The sequence below is a fragment of the Protomyctophum bolini genome, assembly GCF_963924005.1.
Source record: "Protomyctophum bolini genome assembly, chromosome: 8".
Lineage (NCBI taxonomy): Eukaryota > Metazoa > Chordata > Actinopteri > Myctophiformes > Myctophidae > Protomyctophum > Protomyctophum bolini.
This window is the reverse complement of record NC_137869.1, coordinates 30,176,017-30,195,477: the sequence shown is the minus strand read 5'-3', so window position 1 is coordinate 30,195,477 and position 19,461 is coordinate 30,176,017. Positions and strand designations below refer to the sequence as shown.

The window sequence follows — 19,461 nt, the reverse complement described above, 5'->3', positions numbered from 1 at the left end:
GCGGCGAACAGTCGAGGTGAAGTGGCACATTCACACACCAATGGTGGCAAGCTAACACCGACCAACTCATTGGAGGCAATGTAGGGTTCAGTGTCTTGCCCAAGGACACTTCGACATGTGGACAGGAGGAGCCAGGATTCAAACCGCCGACCCAGGATCATTGGATGACCTGCTCTACCTCCTGAGCCACAGCCGCACAAAACCTAAAATCAAAACATTTTGGAATAGTTAAAATAGCAAATCTACAAGCTCACAACGTGTCAATGTAGATTTTTAAAAATAGTAAAAAAAGAAAAGTAGTTTAGGGATAAGGGGTTTAGCATGGACAAAAATAGAGCCCCAAGTCTCTTCTAATGGAGACAAATATTCTACCCAGTTTTCCTTGTGACATAGGCCTACTGTATCTTTGGGGGAAATATTTACACATTTACTTAATATGACAAAAGGTGCTATAATTTAGCAATGTAATGCAGGGGTGCCGTGGATGAAAAAGTTATTTACAGGGGTGACTTGAGCCAAACATCTAGGTGGATGTCATGAACTGGACCTGCGGTTTCACGTAGAATCTTCCTGAACCATGAGATCCATTCCTGATCGTGACAAATCCCCTGTCAGTGACCCTGCCATGGTATTATGTGCGGTCGGTGTATGTGCTCTTCAGTCACACAGGCCCTGTGACAGGTCAGAGTCGCTCTGTGGAGGGGTTTAAGGTTGTGAGAAAGTGGGTAAAGGGGGCTTTGGAGACCGAGGCATATCCTGTGTGCCCCCAACCATATCATGAGCAAGTGGGGATTCTGGCTGCTGAAGCGTGAAGATGGAAGTGGCCACACTTCATAAATCTTGCCTGTTGACACACGGCTTATACTCAGGTTCATACAACTTGGGAATACACAGCCTTGTCCACTCTTTAAATGCTGTAAAGTGACATAATACAGTAGACATAAATCCACGCTATAGACTATCCAGTGCTGCACAAGTATGAACAAGTTACATCTTACATTATAAACGCCTGGACAATTAGGCTTGCAGTATACAATGCATAGTCTATATATTATTTTCCCACCACTTGAAATGGTGGGAATTCTTCTTCCTGTATTAAAATCACCGGCTGGCTCTCGCAATAGCCTAAAGTCAGAGACTCGGTCTGAGTCAGAGTGATGCCACGTCACTCTAATCAGACATAACAAACCCAATACAGCCATACAGTATATACAGTCAGGACCACGGCCACTTCACTAAGACTCTCTAGAAGCGTTAATATTTAAAACGAGATGCATGCTGAAATCAGAAATGATCACAAAACATTGGAGAACCATGGAGAGTGCCGTAGATTTAGAGTTGTGTGTGTGTGTGTGTGTGTGTGTGTGTGTGTGTGTGTGTGTGTGTGTGTTCTCCAGCCTGTGAACCATGAGGGAACCGTGTCACCTGTGGAGGTGCTGCTCAGCAGATCTCGTTGCCGTCAGGCAGAAACCTCTCATCTCCATATTCTAACTTTGAGTCTTTTTGGAAAATAAGGCCTGATACACATAGCTCCGCATAGGAGTGGCTAGCACCACTCAAAAAGAGCCCCTCTGGGCATAGGTCTCCACCAGGATAGGAGTGCTTTAGGAAAAATGTCAAGTGGCATTTCTTCCTCAGCCTATTGGGAATATGCGTGCACAGTTTCACCGCAATCAGACGCTGCGTTCATGATTTGCGGCATTGTCTCATTTGTATCATTCTTCTTGGATATGTTATAATAGGCCTACTTATTATCCCAATACCTTCTGGTCACAATCAGAATACGCTGCAGCTATTCATAAATCTCTTTGTAAGGTTGGAGGAGTGAAACCATACACATCTACCGGTATTTTTAAACTGAATAGGAGAATAATGGAGGAAAAATCACTGAAAGTGAGCTCCTTCAGTGTTAATGCAGACAAAGACAGAAAACAACTCAAATCGAATGCTCTCTTTTTTTAAGTGAATAAATTACAAGTGAAGTGATTGAGCTTTGTAATGAAAGTAGTGGAGCATATTGTGCAAATGCCTTGCTTTTTAATGGTTTAATTAAGGAACCTCACTCAAAGTGGAGCAGAAATTTCCAGCATGGAGAGATGAGTGAGGGTCTTCGACAGGGAACAGCATGGCAACTCAAGACCCTGTGTTAATTGCTACAACACCAACAGATGTGCCTTAAGTTTTTGCCTATTTCCTACCTTATTAAAATGCGCTGGGCCCCTAAAGCACACCAAATGTTGTCTTCCTAAACTAAATGATTTACGACCGGTAAGCAACATCATGTCATTCTCATTTCCTAAATCTTCCAACTAATTCAATAAACACCCAAGTGTGTCTGTGCCTCTGAGCATCGGAGTGCATATTTAATCATTAGCTACAGCCATCATCAACAATCTTCTCATTGGATATTACAGAATTAATTTGTGACCTTTCCATCAATCAAACTTTAGAAAGTTATCTTCCATTTTTGTTCTCAATATGGATGCTCTCCATGTAGAACGACCACTGGTAAGTAAGCCCTATTTACGGTATACATTGTGGTATGACAACATTGCACAGAAAAAGGAGCTGCATCACAAGGCTTTTTTACCTAAACACGTTTTGAGCTTGTAGATCTTTGAAAAACTTTTCAAAACATTATTTCGATTTTGAGAAAGTTATGTCAAGCCCAGAATAGGGACGCCATGCAGTTTGAAAGTGGTTAACTACAGAAACACTCATTTCACAATTATGACTGTCAGTGTAGTGGTTTTTTTTATGTGGACAAGCAGGGCAGAGACCTACATACGTTTTGGTGCTGTCCCAGCCCGGCTGGTCTGCTGGGCCACTGTGTCCCTGTGGTACAAAGATTAATGACCAAACTCATCACGACCAATCTGCACAAATGACCGTAGCTCATAAACCCTGGGATAGATCACAATGTCCCATAAAGCCCCGGATATTTAGGTAACTCTCTAAAGATAGCCAACACATGCATATGTCTTCCACCATCTCAAAATGTGGGACCAATCTGCACAAATGACCGTAGCTCATAAACTCTGGGATAGATCACAATGTCCCATAAAGCCCTGGATATTTAGGTAACAAAGATAGCCAACACATGCATATATCTTCCACCATCCCAAAATGTGCAAGCACTTCTTCACTCACTCCACTCACTGGCTCCCAGCCGCTCCTTGCATCCCTTTCATAACACTGGTGATGACCTACAATTCGGCCACGGGCATGGCCCCCCTACCTGCAGGATATGATCCACCGCCAAACGCCTTCCCGAACACTGCATTCAGCAAACACAGGACGTGTCACATCCCAGCGTCTCTGTACGACAGCCTGGCAAATGATCCGGGCAACCAAGACTCTTCTCCATCCTGTCCCGCAAGCTGTGGAATGAGTCCATCAGTCAGGACTAGTTCCCATTTTATGCTGCATCTCTGCATCTGTACTATTTAGATACCGTAGAATGAGTAGATGCTAGTTATGTTATTTAGGTATATGTTTACTTATAGATTGTGTGATGCGTGTTATTTTCACATATGCTAAATATTGCATGCATGCAGATACTGTATATGCTAGAGTAGGTTTGTTATAGGCCTGCTACCCTATAATTACTTAGCTCCACAATTGTTTTCTAGCATTTCTCATGAATTACTCAGTGAGCAGTGACTACCCTGTTGTAAGTTGACTATAGGTTTCATACTGCATGCTTACTCCACATTTGCACTATTGTCCATCTGGATAAGTGTCTAAGTGCCTAACTTGCTAAATTGTCTTCCCTGTGTCCCTATCTTTGGCTTTGCAAGCCTATGTGATCTATCTGGCTCTCTCTATCAGTTCACAATTTAGGCATTTAGCAGACACTCTTAGTGTCTGCTAAATTAAGTGCAAGATCGGAGTAAATGGCATGTACCTTGGTCACCAAATGACAGGGTAAATAAATAGTCACATAAATAGAATGCAATAAAAATCTAACTCTAGTGATGGGTGATTGTTATTCGATGCAAGCTTCGATCGAGGAGCCATTGGTCATTATTGGCGTTGCATTATTATGGTGTACGAAATAGGGATACACTAGGCTATCTGGTAAAGATACATCCGTTCTTTCGAGCTGCAAGTTTGTTCAAAACATTGGAGTACTGGCAAGATTCTGTCCAGAGGACTATATAAATAAACTTTATTTATATATCACCTTTCATGACATAAAACTGCAGCGCAAAGTGCTTTACGGGGCAGAAAAGAGAAAAACAAGAAAAAACTTAATAAAATAAAGAGATAATTAATATTAGCAATTAAAATAAGCAAAAACAGAGTAACATTAAGACAGTAAAACGGGAGCACAGCGTACCTATGTTCCCAGGCCCAGGTTCTATGTTCCCCAGGTTCTATGTTCCCCGTTTAGCTATAAAGGTTCTATGTTACCCATTTTCCTCTAAAAAAAGGTTCTATGTTCCCCACTCACCCAAAAATGCAGGAAATATTAATTTTGAATTTCAATTAATATTAATTTCAATTAATATAATCTCTAAACACACATAACGGAACATAATGGGGATGAATTGCTATCAGAAACCTGCCCTTTGGGCGACCTAAGGGCACCCTGGTGGCCATCTTGGTGGTATAGACTAGACTAGAGCAGTGGTTTTCAACACTGAGTCCATTAATAGTCTCCACCAGGCCGAAGGCATGTGGAGAGTGTATGTTTTGCGGATAGTGTTTGCCATTAACTGCATTTACATGGATGATATGATTTCAATAAATGTCACCCTCTTTTACATAAGTGCCATGGGGCCCATAGGGCAGGAGCCTATCTCCTGTTTCTGTAGCATGAGGCAGCTTGATGTACAAGTACACCCCCTGGACATAGCGCTAGTATGTCGCAGGGACTTAGCCCCAATCCAACCCTTGATGCTGAGTGTCAAGCAGGGAGGCATTTTTATAATCTTTGGTATGACCTGGCCGGGAATTGAACCCCGACCTCCCAGTCTCAGGGCAGACACTCTAACCACAAGGCCACTGAGCCGGTAGCCTCTTTTACATGCCCCAAAGTATTTAATCAGAATACAACTTTTGAAATGCAAATTTGAAATGCCTGTTTTCTTTCTGTCAATTTTCAAAATAGACTCATTGTGTTCTCGGCTATATTCATTCATATATGGGGTAGAGTTCTCAAACTCTGCCCGAACACGACCAGACGTTTTAGGGCTGGGCCGGGCCTAAAATGTTTGCTAATCAGTAGGGCCGTACCGGGCCTCTGGCTCCATGTAAAAAAAATATAATTATATACATTGAATTTGTTTATAATAATAAAATAATAGTTCTGTTCTGTCTGTTTGTGTATTTATTTGCTGACTGGCGTTTCACTTTTACTCTCTGTAGAGTTCTCAAATTCTGCACCAATCCGAGCAGGCCCGACTCGACGTTTTAGGGTCGGGCCGGGCCTTCTAGTGACATCATGTCAGGCTTTTTTCCATAATAACATGTTAACTTAACTTCTGAACTGTCCACAGCCTCCATGGTTAAGTGGGGAACATAGAACCTTTTATAGAACCTTTTCTTATAGTTATGTGGGGAACATAGAACCTTTTTTGAGTGGGGAACATAGAACCTCTTTTTGGTTGAGCGGGGAACATAGAACCTTTTTTGGGGGGCCGGGTGAGTGGGGAACATAGAACCTGGGGAACATAGGGATGAGCCCCAGTAAAACAATAGCAAATATTATAAAATCGGCAGCAAATCAGGCAGAACAATGAGAGAGGTTTTAGAAGCTCAACTAAAAGCAAGAGTGAAGAGGTGGGTTTTGAGCTGTGCTTTAAAGACATCTACATAGGGTACCTGTCAGGAGTTTATTCTAGGCTGTTGGCCCGTAGAAGCAGAAAGCTGCCTCACCGCATTTTTTCCCCCGAGTATTCTTCAGTATGAAACAACATGGTGGATGCAACTCTGAAATGTCCACTTTTAATTATGTTTAAATACAACAGCACTGCCATGTGTGAAAATAAGCTTGTGGGGCATACTGTATCAGCAGTCATAAAATATATCAATCAGCTGCTTTATCAGTGCTTATCTCTTCCTCACTTTTTTGCTGATTTCTGTGATGAAATACAATCCACTCATAATAATCATTATCAGATTGAACTGGGGTGGGGGGGGGTGTCACATCTCTCTTACTCACAAATCCACAGCTAATCCCACGTCCTTGAGTTCTGCTGCTCCCCAATGGACTCACATTTTCTTGTCTTATTGGCAGGCAATATATAGGCCCTAGCCTACATAAAAATGTACAATTTAACTGACACACTGAGACAACTGTCTGTAACCGTCTGTCTTGAATACTATATGAACCAGAAGAAACAAAATGTAAATAGCCTACCTGACAAAGACAAAGTCACAGTGAAGGTGAATGGGAAGGAGGTTCCCCATTGTTCCAAACCATTGCTCCATTTGGCCTCCACAAAGTAAACCCCCTTGGGCAATTTTCACGGAGCCTCGGTTTCATCAGGTTTTGTAATTTAGACCTATTGATTTTCTGCAGACAGGGGGAACCATGACCAAACCTTTGCAGGGGGTCTCACCATCTGTATAGAACCATGCATGTGCCACATACACAACACACGCACACACGACACACACACGCACAACAACAACAACAAAGCAGACATTGGTTGGTGGCGGTGCAGTCTTTAAAATTGACATTATGTGATAGCATTAACAAGCTAATAGGCTTTCTTGGGTTTTGAATCATCTTCAAAGCAGACCTTATGTACCTTTTTTTCTCCACCATTAACGTTAATGGTGTTGTTCAAAGGTTGCCAGCTGGTTAACGGATCAATTCACCTTTTGTGTGGTCCAGCGCATCAACTCATCTCCTATATAGTCTAATTAATTCCATTCTAGATAACTGCAGTCTCTAAGTAATGACCTGCAGTGCACCTGCGTCACCGGTCCAAATGAAGAAAGAGCCTCGATAGGCCTCGAGTCTCGACACTGATAGCTTGTATTTTATTGGACCGACAAAATGATTTGAACGGTACTAAATGTTTTAAACTCACAGTATTTCGTTTAGAGTTTTACCTGGAATGTATGACACTGAAGGTTGGCGCCCTGCCGCCGCCGCCGTCCTCCTCCTCCTCCTCCTCTCAGACCCCACCGTTGCTCTGTGAAAGAACGTGATTGCCACCTAGTGGAGACTTCGGTAACAGCGTTGCCCAACTCCAGCCTGTAGCCGTTACTGTCGTAAAGTGAACTGCTTCTACGACACATGTCCTAAACTCCAACATGGCTTCTTCATTGATCTGCAGTGAAACGCAGAGCAGGTAAATAGTAATAATAACAGATCAATCATTTCGATTGATTCATCAATAACTGCAGGGAAAGACCGGCTATAGTTCTATCGGTCACCTGGACCAGAGCTATAGTCAGCATGTAGCCCGCACTGCATGGATGGCGATAATTCATTTCAACAATGAATTGTGTACTGTGTACAGTACATGTGGAGTAGAGTGTAAAGTGAAGTTAAGTGTGTAAATGCACAATAACAGTTAACACTTCGTATTTATCTCAAGGGTGAGTTCAGTGCTAAACAGAGACGTGAAGCAGTTTGGGAAGAAGTACATGTTCGACCACAATGAAGAAACATGCTGGAACTCAGACCAGGTAAAAGATAGCCTCCTGATACGTCGGCGGTTTTTCTCAAATGGGGTTATATGCAGACTGCAGAGGTAGCCTACTTGAGAGATGTTACGTCACGTGAATGTTTAATGATAAAACAAACACATTTGTGTTGTGTGAACGTGCTGCTCAGTGCTCTGTAAAACTTCAAACTAAAATCAAGTACACATCTTGACTAGCACAATATTACTGAATAGAAATATATACTTGCCTGCCGTCTGCTGATGTTTTAGTTTGAACCATACCATACATACACTTTTGATGTCAGTATTTTATAATCAAAGTGTTTTTGTCCAGGGGGTGTTTGGATTCAGAAAGTGGGTACTGGAGACTGAGAAACTGCTCTAGAGTTAACTTAATTTAAGTGAGGAAATTGTCAACTTAACACATTCCAATTGTGAGCTTTTATATGTTCTTGACAGGGTGACGCCCAATGGATTATTATGGAGTTCCCACAGCCTGTCAAGGTATCAGAGCTAAAAATTCAGTTCCAAGGAGGCTTCTCTGGGAAAACATGCAAACTGGAAGGTACTGTCCATGTCCAAACCCCACTGTCCTTATAACATTAAGTTGTTTTTGTAATTGTCTTATGAACTATATTCTAAAGCATTCATTTCTACTAATATTTTCCTCAGGGTGCAAAAAGGATGGAGACTTTATGTTGATCAGTCATCTTTATCCAGAGGATGACAACTCACTTCAAATATCCTTTATTATGATGGATGTGATTAAAAAAGAGTGAGTGTGTGTGTGTTTATAAGAAATAAACAATTATGTAAAATATATCTCATCTTTATCTTTACATTCAGATTAAGGCCATTCTTATTTGAGAAACGGTGCCAGCCATTTGTTAATAATGGGCAAAAAGATATAAATTATAGCTGAATTGGACATGACACATACTGTATATTCCACTATGAATAGTAGTTCCTTTTCATGCCTATATGGACACATCATACTGTATATTACACTATATGAATAGTAGTTCCTTTCATGTTTAAGTATCAAACAATATTTTCCTGGGCACATCTCACTTCACTGACAAGCGTCTTGTTCTTAACTACCCACCCACAGCTTTCCCATACAGGAGGGCCCTGCAGCACAAAAACTAAAAATAGTGTTTGAGAACAGTGCCGACTTTTTTGGGAGAGTTATTGTTTATTCCTTGGATGTCCTTGGGGAGAGATCTTCGTGACATGAGAGGCAGGGCCACAGACTCAACAGGAACATCGAATGATGCCATGGCACTCAGGAAACAAGACATCACCTTATATGAACTTTTGTGAACGGAACTAATGGCCTTTTTTGGTGTAGAGGGTTTTGGTGTTGGGTGTTGGCCACCTGGCCTTTACCCATCACTCAAACAACTGGCAAATGCAAGGACATTGACATTGAATCTTATATTTTATTGCATATTTGTCATACTGATGATTTTATTATTATAGTTTTATTATTTTTGCCTTGCCGTTAATGTGCCACTTCAGTTGACCACAGTATAAAAATAGTATATTGTATTATGTTATTCAGACATGTTTTGTTTACAATCCATTTAGTCAAATTAATTTGCAACTTGTTTACATAAAGAAATCATCTGATATAAACAATCAAATTCATAAATAAAAGCATCCTTATATCAAATTGAACTTCATAACATGTTGATGATCAATCTTCTCTCAGCACTTGGTATGTAGACGACTAGACGTGCTATAACCAATTTATTGAAACCGTCTTTTCAATTTATTTGGTACGTTGTGTTTCAACTTGGCTGCTGTTGCTGCTATGACTGGATTGTCTAGTGTCATTTATGTGACCTGTAGAGTTTCAGAATATGGTCTTCCAACAGTTTCCGAACTGAAAGAAAAATAAAAACAATACAGTACAATTAGCCCCTTGCTAAATCCCACTCCAAAAAGCGATTGTCCAATGCCAATCCAAGTAGTTTAGCAACTGTTGCTATGCAGGTCAAGCTTTCGCCACCTCATAGCTGTCAATGTTATTTTGCATAGCTGTGTTTTTTAACATTTACATTGATTAACGTCGGGAAAGTTACATGACTGACCCACCCAGGTGATGGCAATAATACTAATGACCGTAGTCTTGCCATGCAACAAGAAAACTCCTGTTGTTCTAGTTTATTTAAATAATGTCATGCACAATTGCCCAGTGCATAGCCTATACTGCAGGTCTGGTTGACTAGATTTGGAAGACATTTTGAGGGTTTTGCTTCTGAAATGATCCATTATTTATATTTAACATGCATCTCAATGGGTGAGAAGGACAGCTTGACCTGTCGCTTTGCTGCTAATGTGCCTATTGGACAAGGAGAGGTTAGTGCAGGAGCCTATCTCCTGTTTCTATAGCGTGAGGCAGCTTGATGTACAAGTACACCCCCTGGACATGACGCTAGTATGTCGCAGGGACTTACCCCCAATCCAACCCTTGATGCTGAGTGCCAAGCAGAGAGGGAGGCATTCCATTTTTAGAGTCTTTGGTATGACCCAGCCGGGGATTGAACCCTGACCTCCCAGTCTCTGACACTCTTAACCACAAGGCCAAGGCCATTGTTACACTGTAACTTCTAATACAGAACATACTTTTTAGTTTGTAAAATAATGTACATACTCTTTTTGTGTCCAAGAGCACCAGCTAGGGCCAGTGGACTGTACCCAGAGTCAGACTCAATGGTCAAATCTGCACCTTTGGCTGAGATACAGTATAGTAATGATGACCATTAGTGAATAATTGAAGCAATCACTTGAAATACAATTCTAATATATACTACAGTATGCTACCTAAAAGTGCCTCCACACATCTGACATGGTTGCCTCGTACAGCATATAGGAGAGGAGTACCGCCATTCTGAAAAAGTTGAATATTATATATTTCATACAAAAACATTGCAAAAGAGGCACATACTCTTCGATGTCAAAATGTAGTCTCACAAATTATGGTGTGTGTGTGTGTGTGTGTGTTGGGAGGGGGCGCTTAGAGACTGTCGTAAACATACCCAGTCGTAGTTGTTTATATCTATTCCATGTCCAAGTAGAGACTCGACAATATCAACAAAACCTCCAGAGCTAGCCAGGGTTAGGGCACTCTCTCGTTCCAAGGCAATAATCTTGGGGTCTGCCCTCTAACACAACACAAACAAACAAAGCCCAAACCACAGTACCACACCAATGCAACAAAACAGTTTTAAGGTCAACCATGCCAATGCAACGCCTTGCAATTCCTGGTCGCATTACCACACAAAAGGACAATCTTTTATTACTCACCTCCAAAAGTAAATCAACCACTGCTTTCTCTCCAAAAGCCGCTGCCCACATAAGGGGAGTGAAGCCCCGTTCATCCTGTTTATTTAGTAATGAACTGTCTAAACAATAAAACATAGCTCGTTCAATTTATAAAACACATGATACTGCAGATCAGGGTAAATAATTTGTATTGTGTAATATTGCCCAGAAGATATCACCAAGTATCTCACCTTTATTCAGGTGTCCAATGACCTGTGAGATCTCTCCCTGAGCTGCTAGCTGGTGTATGGATAGAGCTTGGGATAACAAGTAAGAATAAAGCCTAATTTACACTGTGTTGCTACAGCATTGCTTGCCAAAAAGAATAGATGTATTCTTGGCAAGTAACTCCCTTTGACATAGGAAATTTGGGAAGGTTAATTTAAAGCTACAATCCATAACTTCCATGTCATGCCCGGGATTCAAGGAGAAATACTGTACTATATAATTGCCAACCAGTAACTGTCCTTCCTGACACAGCATCGGAAGAGTAAATGGCAAGAACATTGAATGCTGTATCCTCTTATTATTGCATATCCCCCTGATGTGTGTCATGTACCCATTGTCGCTTGTGTACACATACATATAGGCACACGCACACATACGCACTCATACGAGAAGAAAAATTATAAAAATATTATTAATAATAACACATTCCTAAAACACTCACATGGACACACTCACTCATACACTCCTCGTTGTTGTGTTTCATTTTTAACTAAAGGACTGCAATGGAAATAAGCCGTTGGCTTTCTTGCATTTATCCTTTTGGTGGTGATGTATAACTATGTGCTTTTTCCTGTACATGTAAACATTGTCAATAAACATCAATCAATCAATATCAAAATAATTTAGACCCTGCAAGTTCTAGTAAATGTATCAATGGGAAAGTAGGCAGCCAATGGTTGCCAACCTAATTATATTGTATTAACACAATCATACAGATTGATTGCATGAGTAGTGAAACTGAGATCTCGTCTACTGTACCAATACAACTAGACTAGATGATACATAATATCCTGCTCTGTCAAAATGTGTTGGTAACTTGGTGTGCTGGTACAGAGACGGATTGCATTATTTTATACCCATATTTGTATACACACATTTACACAGTACTATACTAGTCTAGTGTTATATGTTAATATGAGTTCAATTAACATCCATAATTAGAGTATGCTATAGGCTACACATTTGTTGAAATATATAATATTTTCATGCTTCAGCCACTATATTACTCACAGTCTAATGTTGCTGGGCGTAGAGTATTCTCGTTCCCACGCTGCCTGTTGGTGAGACTGTATAAAATGTCTTCATCCACAACCAGAGTCTCGGGAGGTGTAACCTCAAGCTCCAGTACAAACATATCTTTTAACAATGAAATATTAATTTACGTTAGAGTATTTAACGGTTTAGTAAAAACCTACTGACAAAGTGAGAGAAATACATTATTCATAATAATAATAATAATAATAATAATAATAATAATAATAATAATAATAATAATAATAATAATAATAATAATAATAATAATAATAATAATAATAAACTATAAGTGACACATTTCCATGACATGATAATGATATTATTGGTAGGCCTACAAATACCTTCAGTGTTCTCGCTGGTATCGAGAAGACTTTTGTCTTGTAATTCATTACTGGGGACATCTCGACACTTTGTATCGCTCACGCAGTCCATGATCACTGCAGAGGAAATTGAAAAATAATCCAGGCATTAAATGTATGTCAATTTACTTGATTTAGTTATAACTCGTGTGAATGCAGCATCGACCTGCTCTAACTTCCTGATGTCAAAACTGAAAGTAAATTGTGAAAAAACACGTTTCATTGTGGTAGCAATTAAATATCCATATAAATTAAAACAAATATATGTATTAAACTGTTAATTTGCACTCTATGAACGACTTCATTTCCAACCAGACCATTTTGAGCTAATGTTACATTTCACCCAAATCGCATTGTGATTATTAAAAGAACAATCACGTATAGGAACTATTGTTTTCAGATCCACGTTTCATTCCGGAATGTTATATGTGCTGTATGACAACAAAACTACGGAAGGAGCTGTCAGCTGAGCTGACCAAAATCCATTGTGTAATTTGTGTTTGCTGATTATATATAATAATTTTCTCTCGAACTGCGGTTTGATTTATTGCATCCATGCATTATGGAAGACCAGGAGATGCAGTTGAAAGTTAAACGAGGTAAGGTAGTTACGATATTAGTTTTCAGATTGTAGGTCGTGTCCCTTAATGTGATTGATTGATTGATTTAATACTATATTAACAGTTTGTGGTACGACGTACGATTATACAATGCGATTGCATTGTATAATGCGGTAACGTAGTCGCGAACACTTATAACACAAAAAGCCTTGCCTTGTTTCCATTGTGGTCCTTCGCGGTACTGCAGTCGGCAACCATGCATCTGCAGTGTTTTCCATTTCAAAGAAGTGTCAGTTTTGTCATCACTCACTGTTGTTATTCATACATTGTATTTGTAAACGTATACAACGCTGATCTACAGTGACGGACAAGTTCACGGAGAGTATGTACGTGCTGGCTAATGAACCATCTGTGGCCCTATATCGGCTGCAAGAACACGTCAGGAGGTCGTTGCCAGAACTTGTGCAACATAAGGTAATTAAAACGCACAGCATCGTGTTATGGGAAATAACTCAAAGTTACGCAGTGCAAAAATCCTTCTGTTAATATGTCTACACAGGATTGCAATTTGAACGCTGGGTCTTCAGGACTGTCTTCGCAGGAGAAAGCACAGGCTATATCTTTGCTTTCCCATGAGATATTGCTCTTTTGAACTTCAGGCAGTAGTAGTCAGCTAGTGACATGTGTTCTACCAAACGGTAACAGGAGAGGTGGGCACCAAAACATTCTGGGCACTAGTGGGCACTTTGGGGTTAAGAAGGGTGCACAACACTAGGTTTATCTGGGCAAATACATTGAAAGAATGAGCATGAATGGAACAACCACTGAAACATTGTTTCCACATGAGAGCTACTCTTACTTTCAGCCCCCAAACCAGGAACATGTTAGTTTGTGCATCCATTTGTTTGTGCATCCATTCATGCACATGCATCACACACAGATGTCATGACCAGTTGTTATTATACAGGCATTTCACAGTACATGAACAGAACATGATAAACGTAAAAAAACAATGACATCTGGGCGACCGCTGGCCTAGTGGTCCAGGCACATGCAACATAGGCTAATAAGCCAGACCGAATCAGCCTGCCGGCGCACGACAGTGTGATTTGATTCTGGCTTATTAGCCAGGCTATGGCCTGACAGCGCTTTGCGTGTTTGAGTCCCGTTCATGATGACCTTTGCTGCATGTCTCTCCCCTTCTCTCTCCCTCTTTCCTCAACAAACAATGAAAACCATTATTATTATTGAGGGGCGCTATGCCCAGCCTTGTGTGTTTGTGTGTACCCCATAGCAATGATTTGATTGGCCAGAAATCACCGGCACCCAAGTGCCATACCACTTTCGTCCAGCAGGTGTCACTCATTGTGTTAATGAGTTCAACAGACAGCAGTATCTGCAAAGTTTTAAGTTTTCATATTGGCTTTCTTCCACAGACAGACATGCAGAGCTGGGAGGAACAGAGCCAAGGAGCCATCTACTCAGTAGAGTATGCATGCAGGTAAGAAATATGGCTAAATTCCCACATTTCAGGATTTTTATTAGCTACCCTACAACCTCAACTTTGACTGTTCATCTGTTTGTGTCTAGTGCCGTGAAGAGCATGACAAACAGCACCTTGTATTTCAAAAGCATAGACGGCCTCCTCCGTCAAGCCATCAGCATAAGGGAGCAAATCGGCAACTCTCAAGGACGCAGGTAGGAGGCAGCAGAGATCTTGTTTCAATGAGGCCCAAGTGTCAAACCTCAGTGCCTGTATTTGCTTCCTGCTTCATCCTAAATGCACATTTGAAGACTTAGGCTACTTGGAGAGAAAACCACTCAAATATAGTTTGTGTTTAATCATGTTTGTTCTCATTTCTTGCACCATAGAGAAAAACAAATGCATTCACTTGATTCCTTCTCGTTTTGGACTGGAGAACCATTAGCCATGACAGTTAAATTATCCCTGCATTGCTTGCAGTTTTTCATCACTAACTATGTCTGTTCCTTATAGTTTTTGCATTATTTTATTTTATTTTATTTTTGTCGTTGTGTCTTCCTTTAATTTGATTTCCTCACTGGCACATGCATGCAGCTTACATGATGTGGCACCCTCTCCTGGTCCCCCTGCCCCTGCTTCACATCCCCCATCCACTTCCTCATGACCCCCGGGGGCTGTGTACAAGGTTAGTAGTTCCTCCAGCTATGACACAATCACACTCAAATCTATACTTAGAACATGCTCCCATTCGGTCACTTGGAAATGAGCAAAACATGCATGCACTTGAGTGCCCTTTTAAGTGAATCTAGTCATTTGTTGGCATAATTGTTTTAATGATGTAGAAGTGCAGTTACATTCCCTAGAATCTGTAGAGTCTGTTATTACTGGTAATACTTTGTATTAATAATGTGTTCATAATAACCTTGATAATGTATAATAACATTGAATTAAACATACTGTAGTGTACTAATATTTGGAAGTATATTTCACAAGCCACCTTTTACCATATACCGGTACCTTAAAATAAAGCATTTTACAGTTACTAATCAGTGATACCTTATACCAATTTGATTAATAGATGAATACTTACTTTTAAATGCTTAAAAGTTCATCACTACACCTTATATTTTGTGCTCAACATTTTTATATTATATTGCCTATGAAAACTGCCTAAATGTAGTTGATATAATATACTGTAGTTAGTTTTTCATTCTTTTGATCAATCACCTCAACATTACATTATTCTGTAAACGCTTTTCAAATCTCTCTACGGTTTTACTGCTACCAGATCCAGACAAAAGGTGTAAAATTCTCAGTTGACATAACAGCATTTACAAAGCATGTTGTCGGTCATGGAAAACAACATTTTCACTTTCAAATCTTTGTATTGTCAATCTTTGTATTGTATTTGTCACTTGTATTTAGGTCTGTATTGAGATTATGACTAGCAGTCCAGTGAGTCCACACATATTTCAAGTTTCTCCTGTCCCTAGTATCCAGTACTGTGAATGGCCCCTCAGCTGTCTCCTTCTGTTTACAGTAGCCGGCAGTGCCTTTAAACGGCCCCTCAGCTCCTTCCAGGTCACACAAGAGTAGAGTCTTTTGTGGAAACCCCAGACTTCCGCGCCAGCACACTTCTCATCTCTTTATTGACCCCATTCCAGGGTTCAGTCTGGGCCTGCAGTAAGCCAGACTCTGTAGACAGGGTCCTGTGCATCCGAGTACAACTACCACCACTGCTATAGCCATCCTTATCGCTAGCAGGACCCTGCGTCCCTCCAGGAGGGGAGTACTGTTGTTGATGGTGGTGGTGGTGCTGCTGCTGCTCCTGCTGTTTAGCAGTGGCACATGGCGGGTAGGAGAACTGGTGCAGGAGCTGAGACTGGCCGCGAGGTATCCGGGGTTTGTCCACACCAACTTTGAGCTCACAGGGCCGGGGGACGGGTGTATTGCTGCTTCCGTGCTCATTCCGGTACAGGGTGTCTGGCCGCTCGCTGTCGTAGAGCCTGGTTGCACGTGACGCTTTGACCAGAGAGTGGATTATAACAATCAGAAGTGTCAGAATGCCAGAGGAGAGGACACATGCACTGGCGATGCCTGTTTCCACTTCAAACATCAGGAGCATATAAATGGACATTGCTGAAGGGAGAAAAAGGATGCAGAAACAAAGAGAAAGGCTATTTACAACCAATGTTTAAAAAATATTATATATATACCCAGGAGGCTACTTTACAACGCATGAACATTTTAAACTTTATTGGAACACTTTTGTTTTTAGTTGGATCTCCCAGCTCTATGCAACATCAGCCAAGTTGCATTGCATATAGTCAACCGATACATTATTTTTATTAATTGTAAAGAACCTAGTTTTTGAACAAAGAGGCGGTTTTGCCTGACTGCTTGTGTAAGCTGACTCATCGTCTTTTCAAATCTGCAGGAGAAGGACCATGGACCCAAGCATGCTGAAGGATGGCGGCGACAAGCCCAGCTCTGGGATGTGATGTGACTTATGTTGATGAAGGTGGTATTACTGCAGATTCATGCTCTGTTCCCGCTGAAAGCTACAAGTGGGGTTAAGAGGTCTTCCATCTCAATGGAACAGCTGCCCTCAGTGTCATCGCCCCCACACACATTCACCCAGCCACCCAGTGGAATAAAGAGCCATGGCAAGGCCATGGGTTTTACATCTAATCTAAACATTACACTCTCAAATTTGTAAGCTGCTTTTATGCATGGGCTCCAAATGTGTGGGTCATTTTTGACATTCTCAAGAGTTAAATTAACACAGGATTTTACTGTAGTGTGCACTGTGCAGACTTATGGTCTGCAGACATATGGTTGGTGGCACAAAAAGAGAAAAAAAAGTAAGAATATTATTATTATTTTCTTTCTTACCTGCCAAGTACACTGAAACTCCCAAGCAGAATAACCCTATAGCCACATGCCGTACAGCTCTGCTGTCCAGAAGAAACCAGTCTGCTCTGTGGAGAAAAATGTAATGAGTGCTTATAACTTCTGTATAAATGAAGCAAACCCTATAAACGTTTTTAAATGTATTCATGCATAGCAGTGTACAACCAGTGTATCACTGAATTGCATTCATCCTATTTATTTTAGTCTTTTGTAACATTTTTGAATGATCATTTTCTGACTCAATGTCTGCCTTTAACGTTGTGTTAAAATAAAATACCTTTTAATATATTTTGTTGTTCTTTAGACAGCCATGGAATGTCCCCCCATAAAGGTTGTATATAAGCCTTGCTGGTGGCTCCCTACCAACGTGGGAAAGGGACAGCCAGGGGCCGTGCTTTGGGTGCATAATGAGGACAATGTCATTGTTTAGACGGGATTCATAGGGACTTCAGAGGTGGGGGTTGAGCTTCTACACCCTGACCGACACATTATTAAACGTATTATTTATTTCTCCATGATATATATTCTCAATTAAAATGTAGGCTAGCCTATTTATTATGTTTAATAATTGGCCTGCTACATAGTGCCAAATCTGCCAATGTAACATGTAGGCTATCTGAGTCACAATGATGACACTATCACAAGTTATTGCAAATCGCAACATACCACGTAACCACGTTTAATCTGAACCATTATGGGTGAATACCTTTCTGTGTCTTGTTCTCCTCTGCATATCTCTGTAGTCAAATAGCTGTGGATGAGGCATACGACAACGGAGCTCAAGTTGAGTGTAAGGGATAGAGCAGAAAGAACGGTCGAAACTGGCAAGAGAACTGCCAAAACATGAGTTGGCACGATGGTGGAGTGGGGAGATTCCTTCACCGGCGTCTGTTGTGACTGAAGCTGGAATATAAGAATGACCGACAAAACGGACATTATGGCGGATAAAATCCCCAATAAAGTTAAAACCATCAGTGAACGCTGGCTGTAGGTGTATGTCATTTTAGGCCGCATCAAGTGTCCTTTGGAAGAAAAGAAAAAACTTATTCCGACGTGAATCGTTCTCCGCTATTCGCAGGCAGCAGCAGCGCCAGTCTTAAAACATTTACTCGTCCAATCCATAAATGTCGTAAGCATTGCAGTCGCCACTCCAGAATGTTTAATACTTGGTGCCGCAGAGGAAAAGTTTTCCCGATTATGGATTTGGCTGTTGTTTGCCTGTTGTGGAGTGTGCACGCACCGTTCTGCCTGAGCATGTGATGTGCTTTAAATCCCCAGATTACAAACTTCACAACAATGGACTTTTCACTTGGATTCTCGGCAACAATACGAAGCTGAGTCCATTCACTGCCTCAACAAAACAAACTAAATTAAATCGGTATTATTAGGCATATAGTGTGCCATGTTTTTATTCTAATTAGTCTATAATTATTAAAATTGAATTTCACACATTTTTCTTTCCAAAAGAAAATTGTCGAAATGTGTTGCCTATGAGTGTTATTATTAGCTTTACTCTTGCGTAGGAAAAATTGACTGAAGTGAAAAGAAACATATGACTGTCTGACATGTATATGATGATCGGTTAAATGAATCCACATCCAACAGATAATCTGCGGATTAGCCTATATTTACACATTGATATGTTTGACAATGTTTACATAAGCATTTATACACCAATATAGACAGTACAATGAACTACAATGTCACTCAACTGAAATACAGAATTATTGTTTCTGTTCAATTGGACAATAGAGGGGAGCAAGTGTATATAAATGAGCCTGACAGCTCACATTTTGAGGAGTTTAGCCAACCTTGGAGTTGTCATTCCACTGCACAGCCTAGCCCTTTCATTCTTAACTCTATAGGCCAGCTCAAGTATCAACTCTGAATCTAATTAACTTTTCACTAGTTGCCTTGGAAACAAC

General features: G+C 40.7%; 4 protein-coding genes across 5 annotated transcripts; 2 read left to right on the top strand and 2 right to left on the bottom strand.

Moving 5' to 3' along the window:
- Positions 1 to 7,241: 7,241 nt before the first annotated feature.
- nr2c2ap (nuclear receptor 2C2-associated protein) lies at positions 7,242 to 8,876 on the top strand. Of its 2 annotated transcripts, none has more exons than XM_080770084.1 (5): positions 7,242 to 7,310; positions 7,560 to 7,650; positions 8,088 to 8,193; positions 8,301 to 8,369; positions 8,739 to 8,876. In XM_080770084.1, the coding sequence occupies exons 1-5, from the start codon at positions 7,273 to 7,275 to the stop codon at positions 8,858 to 8,860; spliced, it is 426 nt and encodes a 141-aa protein (XP_080626210.1). In that variant the 5' UTR covers positions 7,242 to 7,272; the 3' UTR covers positions 8,861 to 8,876. The 2 variants fall into 2 exon arrangements, with proteins under 2 accessions (XP_080626210.1, XP_080626209.1); XM_080770083.1 differs by having other exon boundaries at positions 8,301 to 8,403; positions 8,740 to 8,876.
- Positions 8,877 to 9,396: 520 nt separating this feature from the next.
- On the bottom strand, positions 9,397 to 12,756 carry rfxank (regulatory factor X-associated ankyrin-containing protein). Its single transcript, XM_080771232.1, has 8 exons — positions 12,563 to 12,756; positions 12,198 to 12,323; positions 11,150 to 11,215; positions 10,941 to 11,038; positions 10,673 to 10,798; positions 10,458 to 10,524; positions 10,288 to 10,368; positions 9,397 to 9,516 (listed from the first exon to the last, which is right to left on the bottom strand). Exons 1-8 carry the CDS (start codon positions 12,651 to 12,653, stop codon positions 9,464 to 9,466), a joined length of 708 nt encoding a protein of 235 aa, XP_080627358.1. The 5' UTR covers positions 12,654 to 12,756; the 3' UTR covers positions 9,397 to 9,463.
- A 251-nt stretch (positions 12,757 to 13,007) lies between these two features.
- borcs8 (BLOC-1 related complex subunit 8) lies at positions 13,008 to 17,399 on the top strand. The gene is made up of 6 exons (XM_080769403.1): positions 13,008 to 13,179; positions 13,502 to 13,614; positions 14,577 to 14,641; positions 14,731 to 14,838; positions 15,218 to 15,308; positions 17,061 to 17,399. The coding sequence occupies exons 1-5, from the start codon at positions 13,143 to 13,145 to the stop codon at positions 15,285 to 15,287; spliced, it is 393 nt and encodes a 130-aa protein (XP_080625529.1). The 5' UTR covers positions 13,008 to 13,142; the 3' UTR covers positions 15,288 to 15,308; positions 17,061 to 17,399.
- tmem221 (transmembrane protein 221) lies at positions 15,322 to 18,641 on the bottom strand. Its single transcript, XM_080769404.1, has 3 exons — positions 18,243 to 18,641; positions 17,519 to 17,604; positions 15,322 to 16,762 (listed from the first exon to the last, which is right to left on the bottom strand). The coding sequence occupies exons 1-3, from the start codon at positions 18,548 to 18,550 to the stop codon at positions 16,206 to 16,208; spliced, it is 951 nt and encodes a 316-aa protein (XP_080625530.1). The 5' UTR covers positions 18,551 to 18,641; the 3' UTR covers positions 15,322 to 16,205.
- Positions 18,642 to 19,461: the final 820 nt, after the last annotated feature.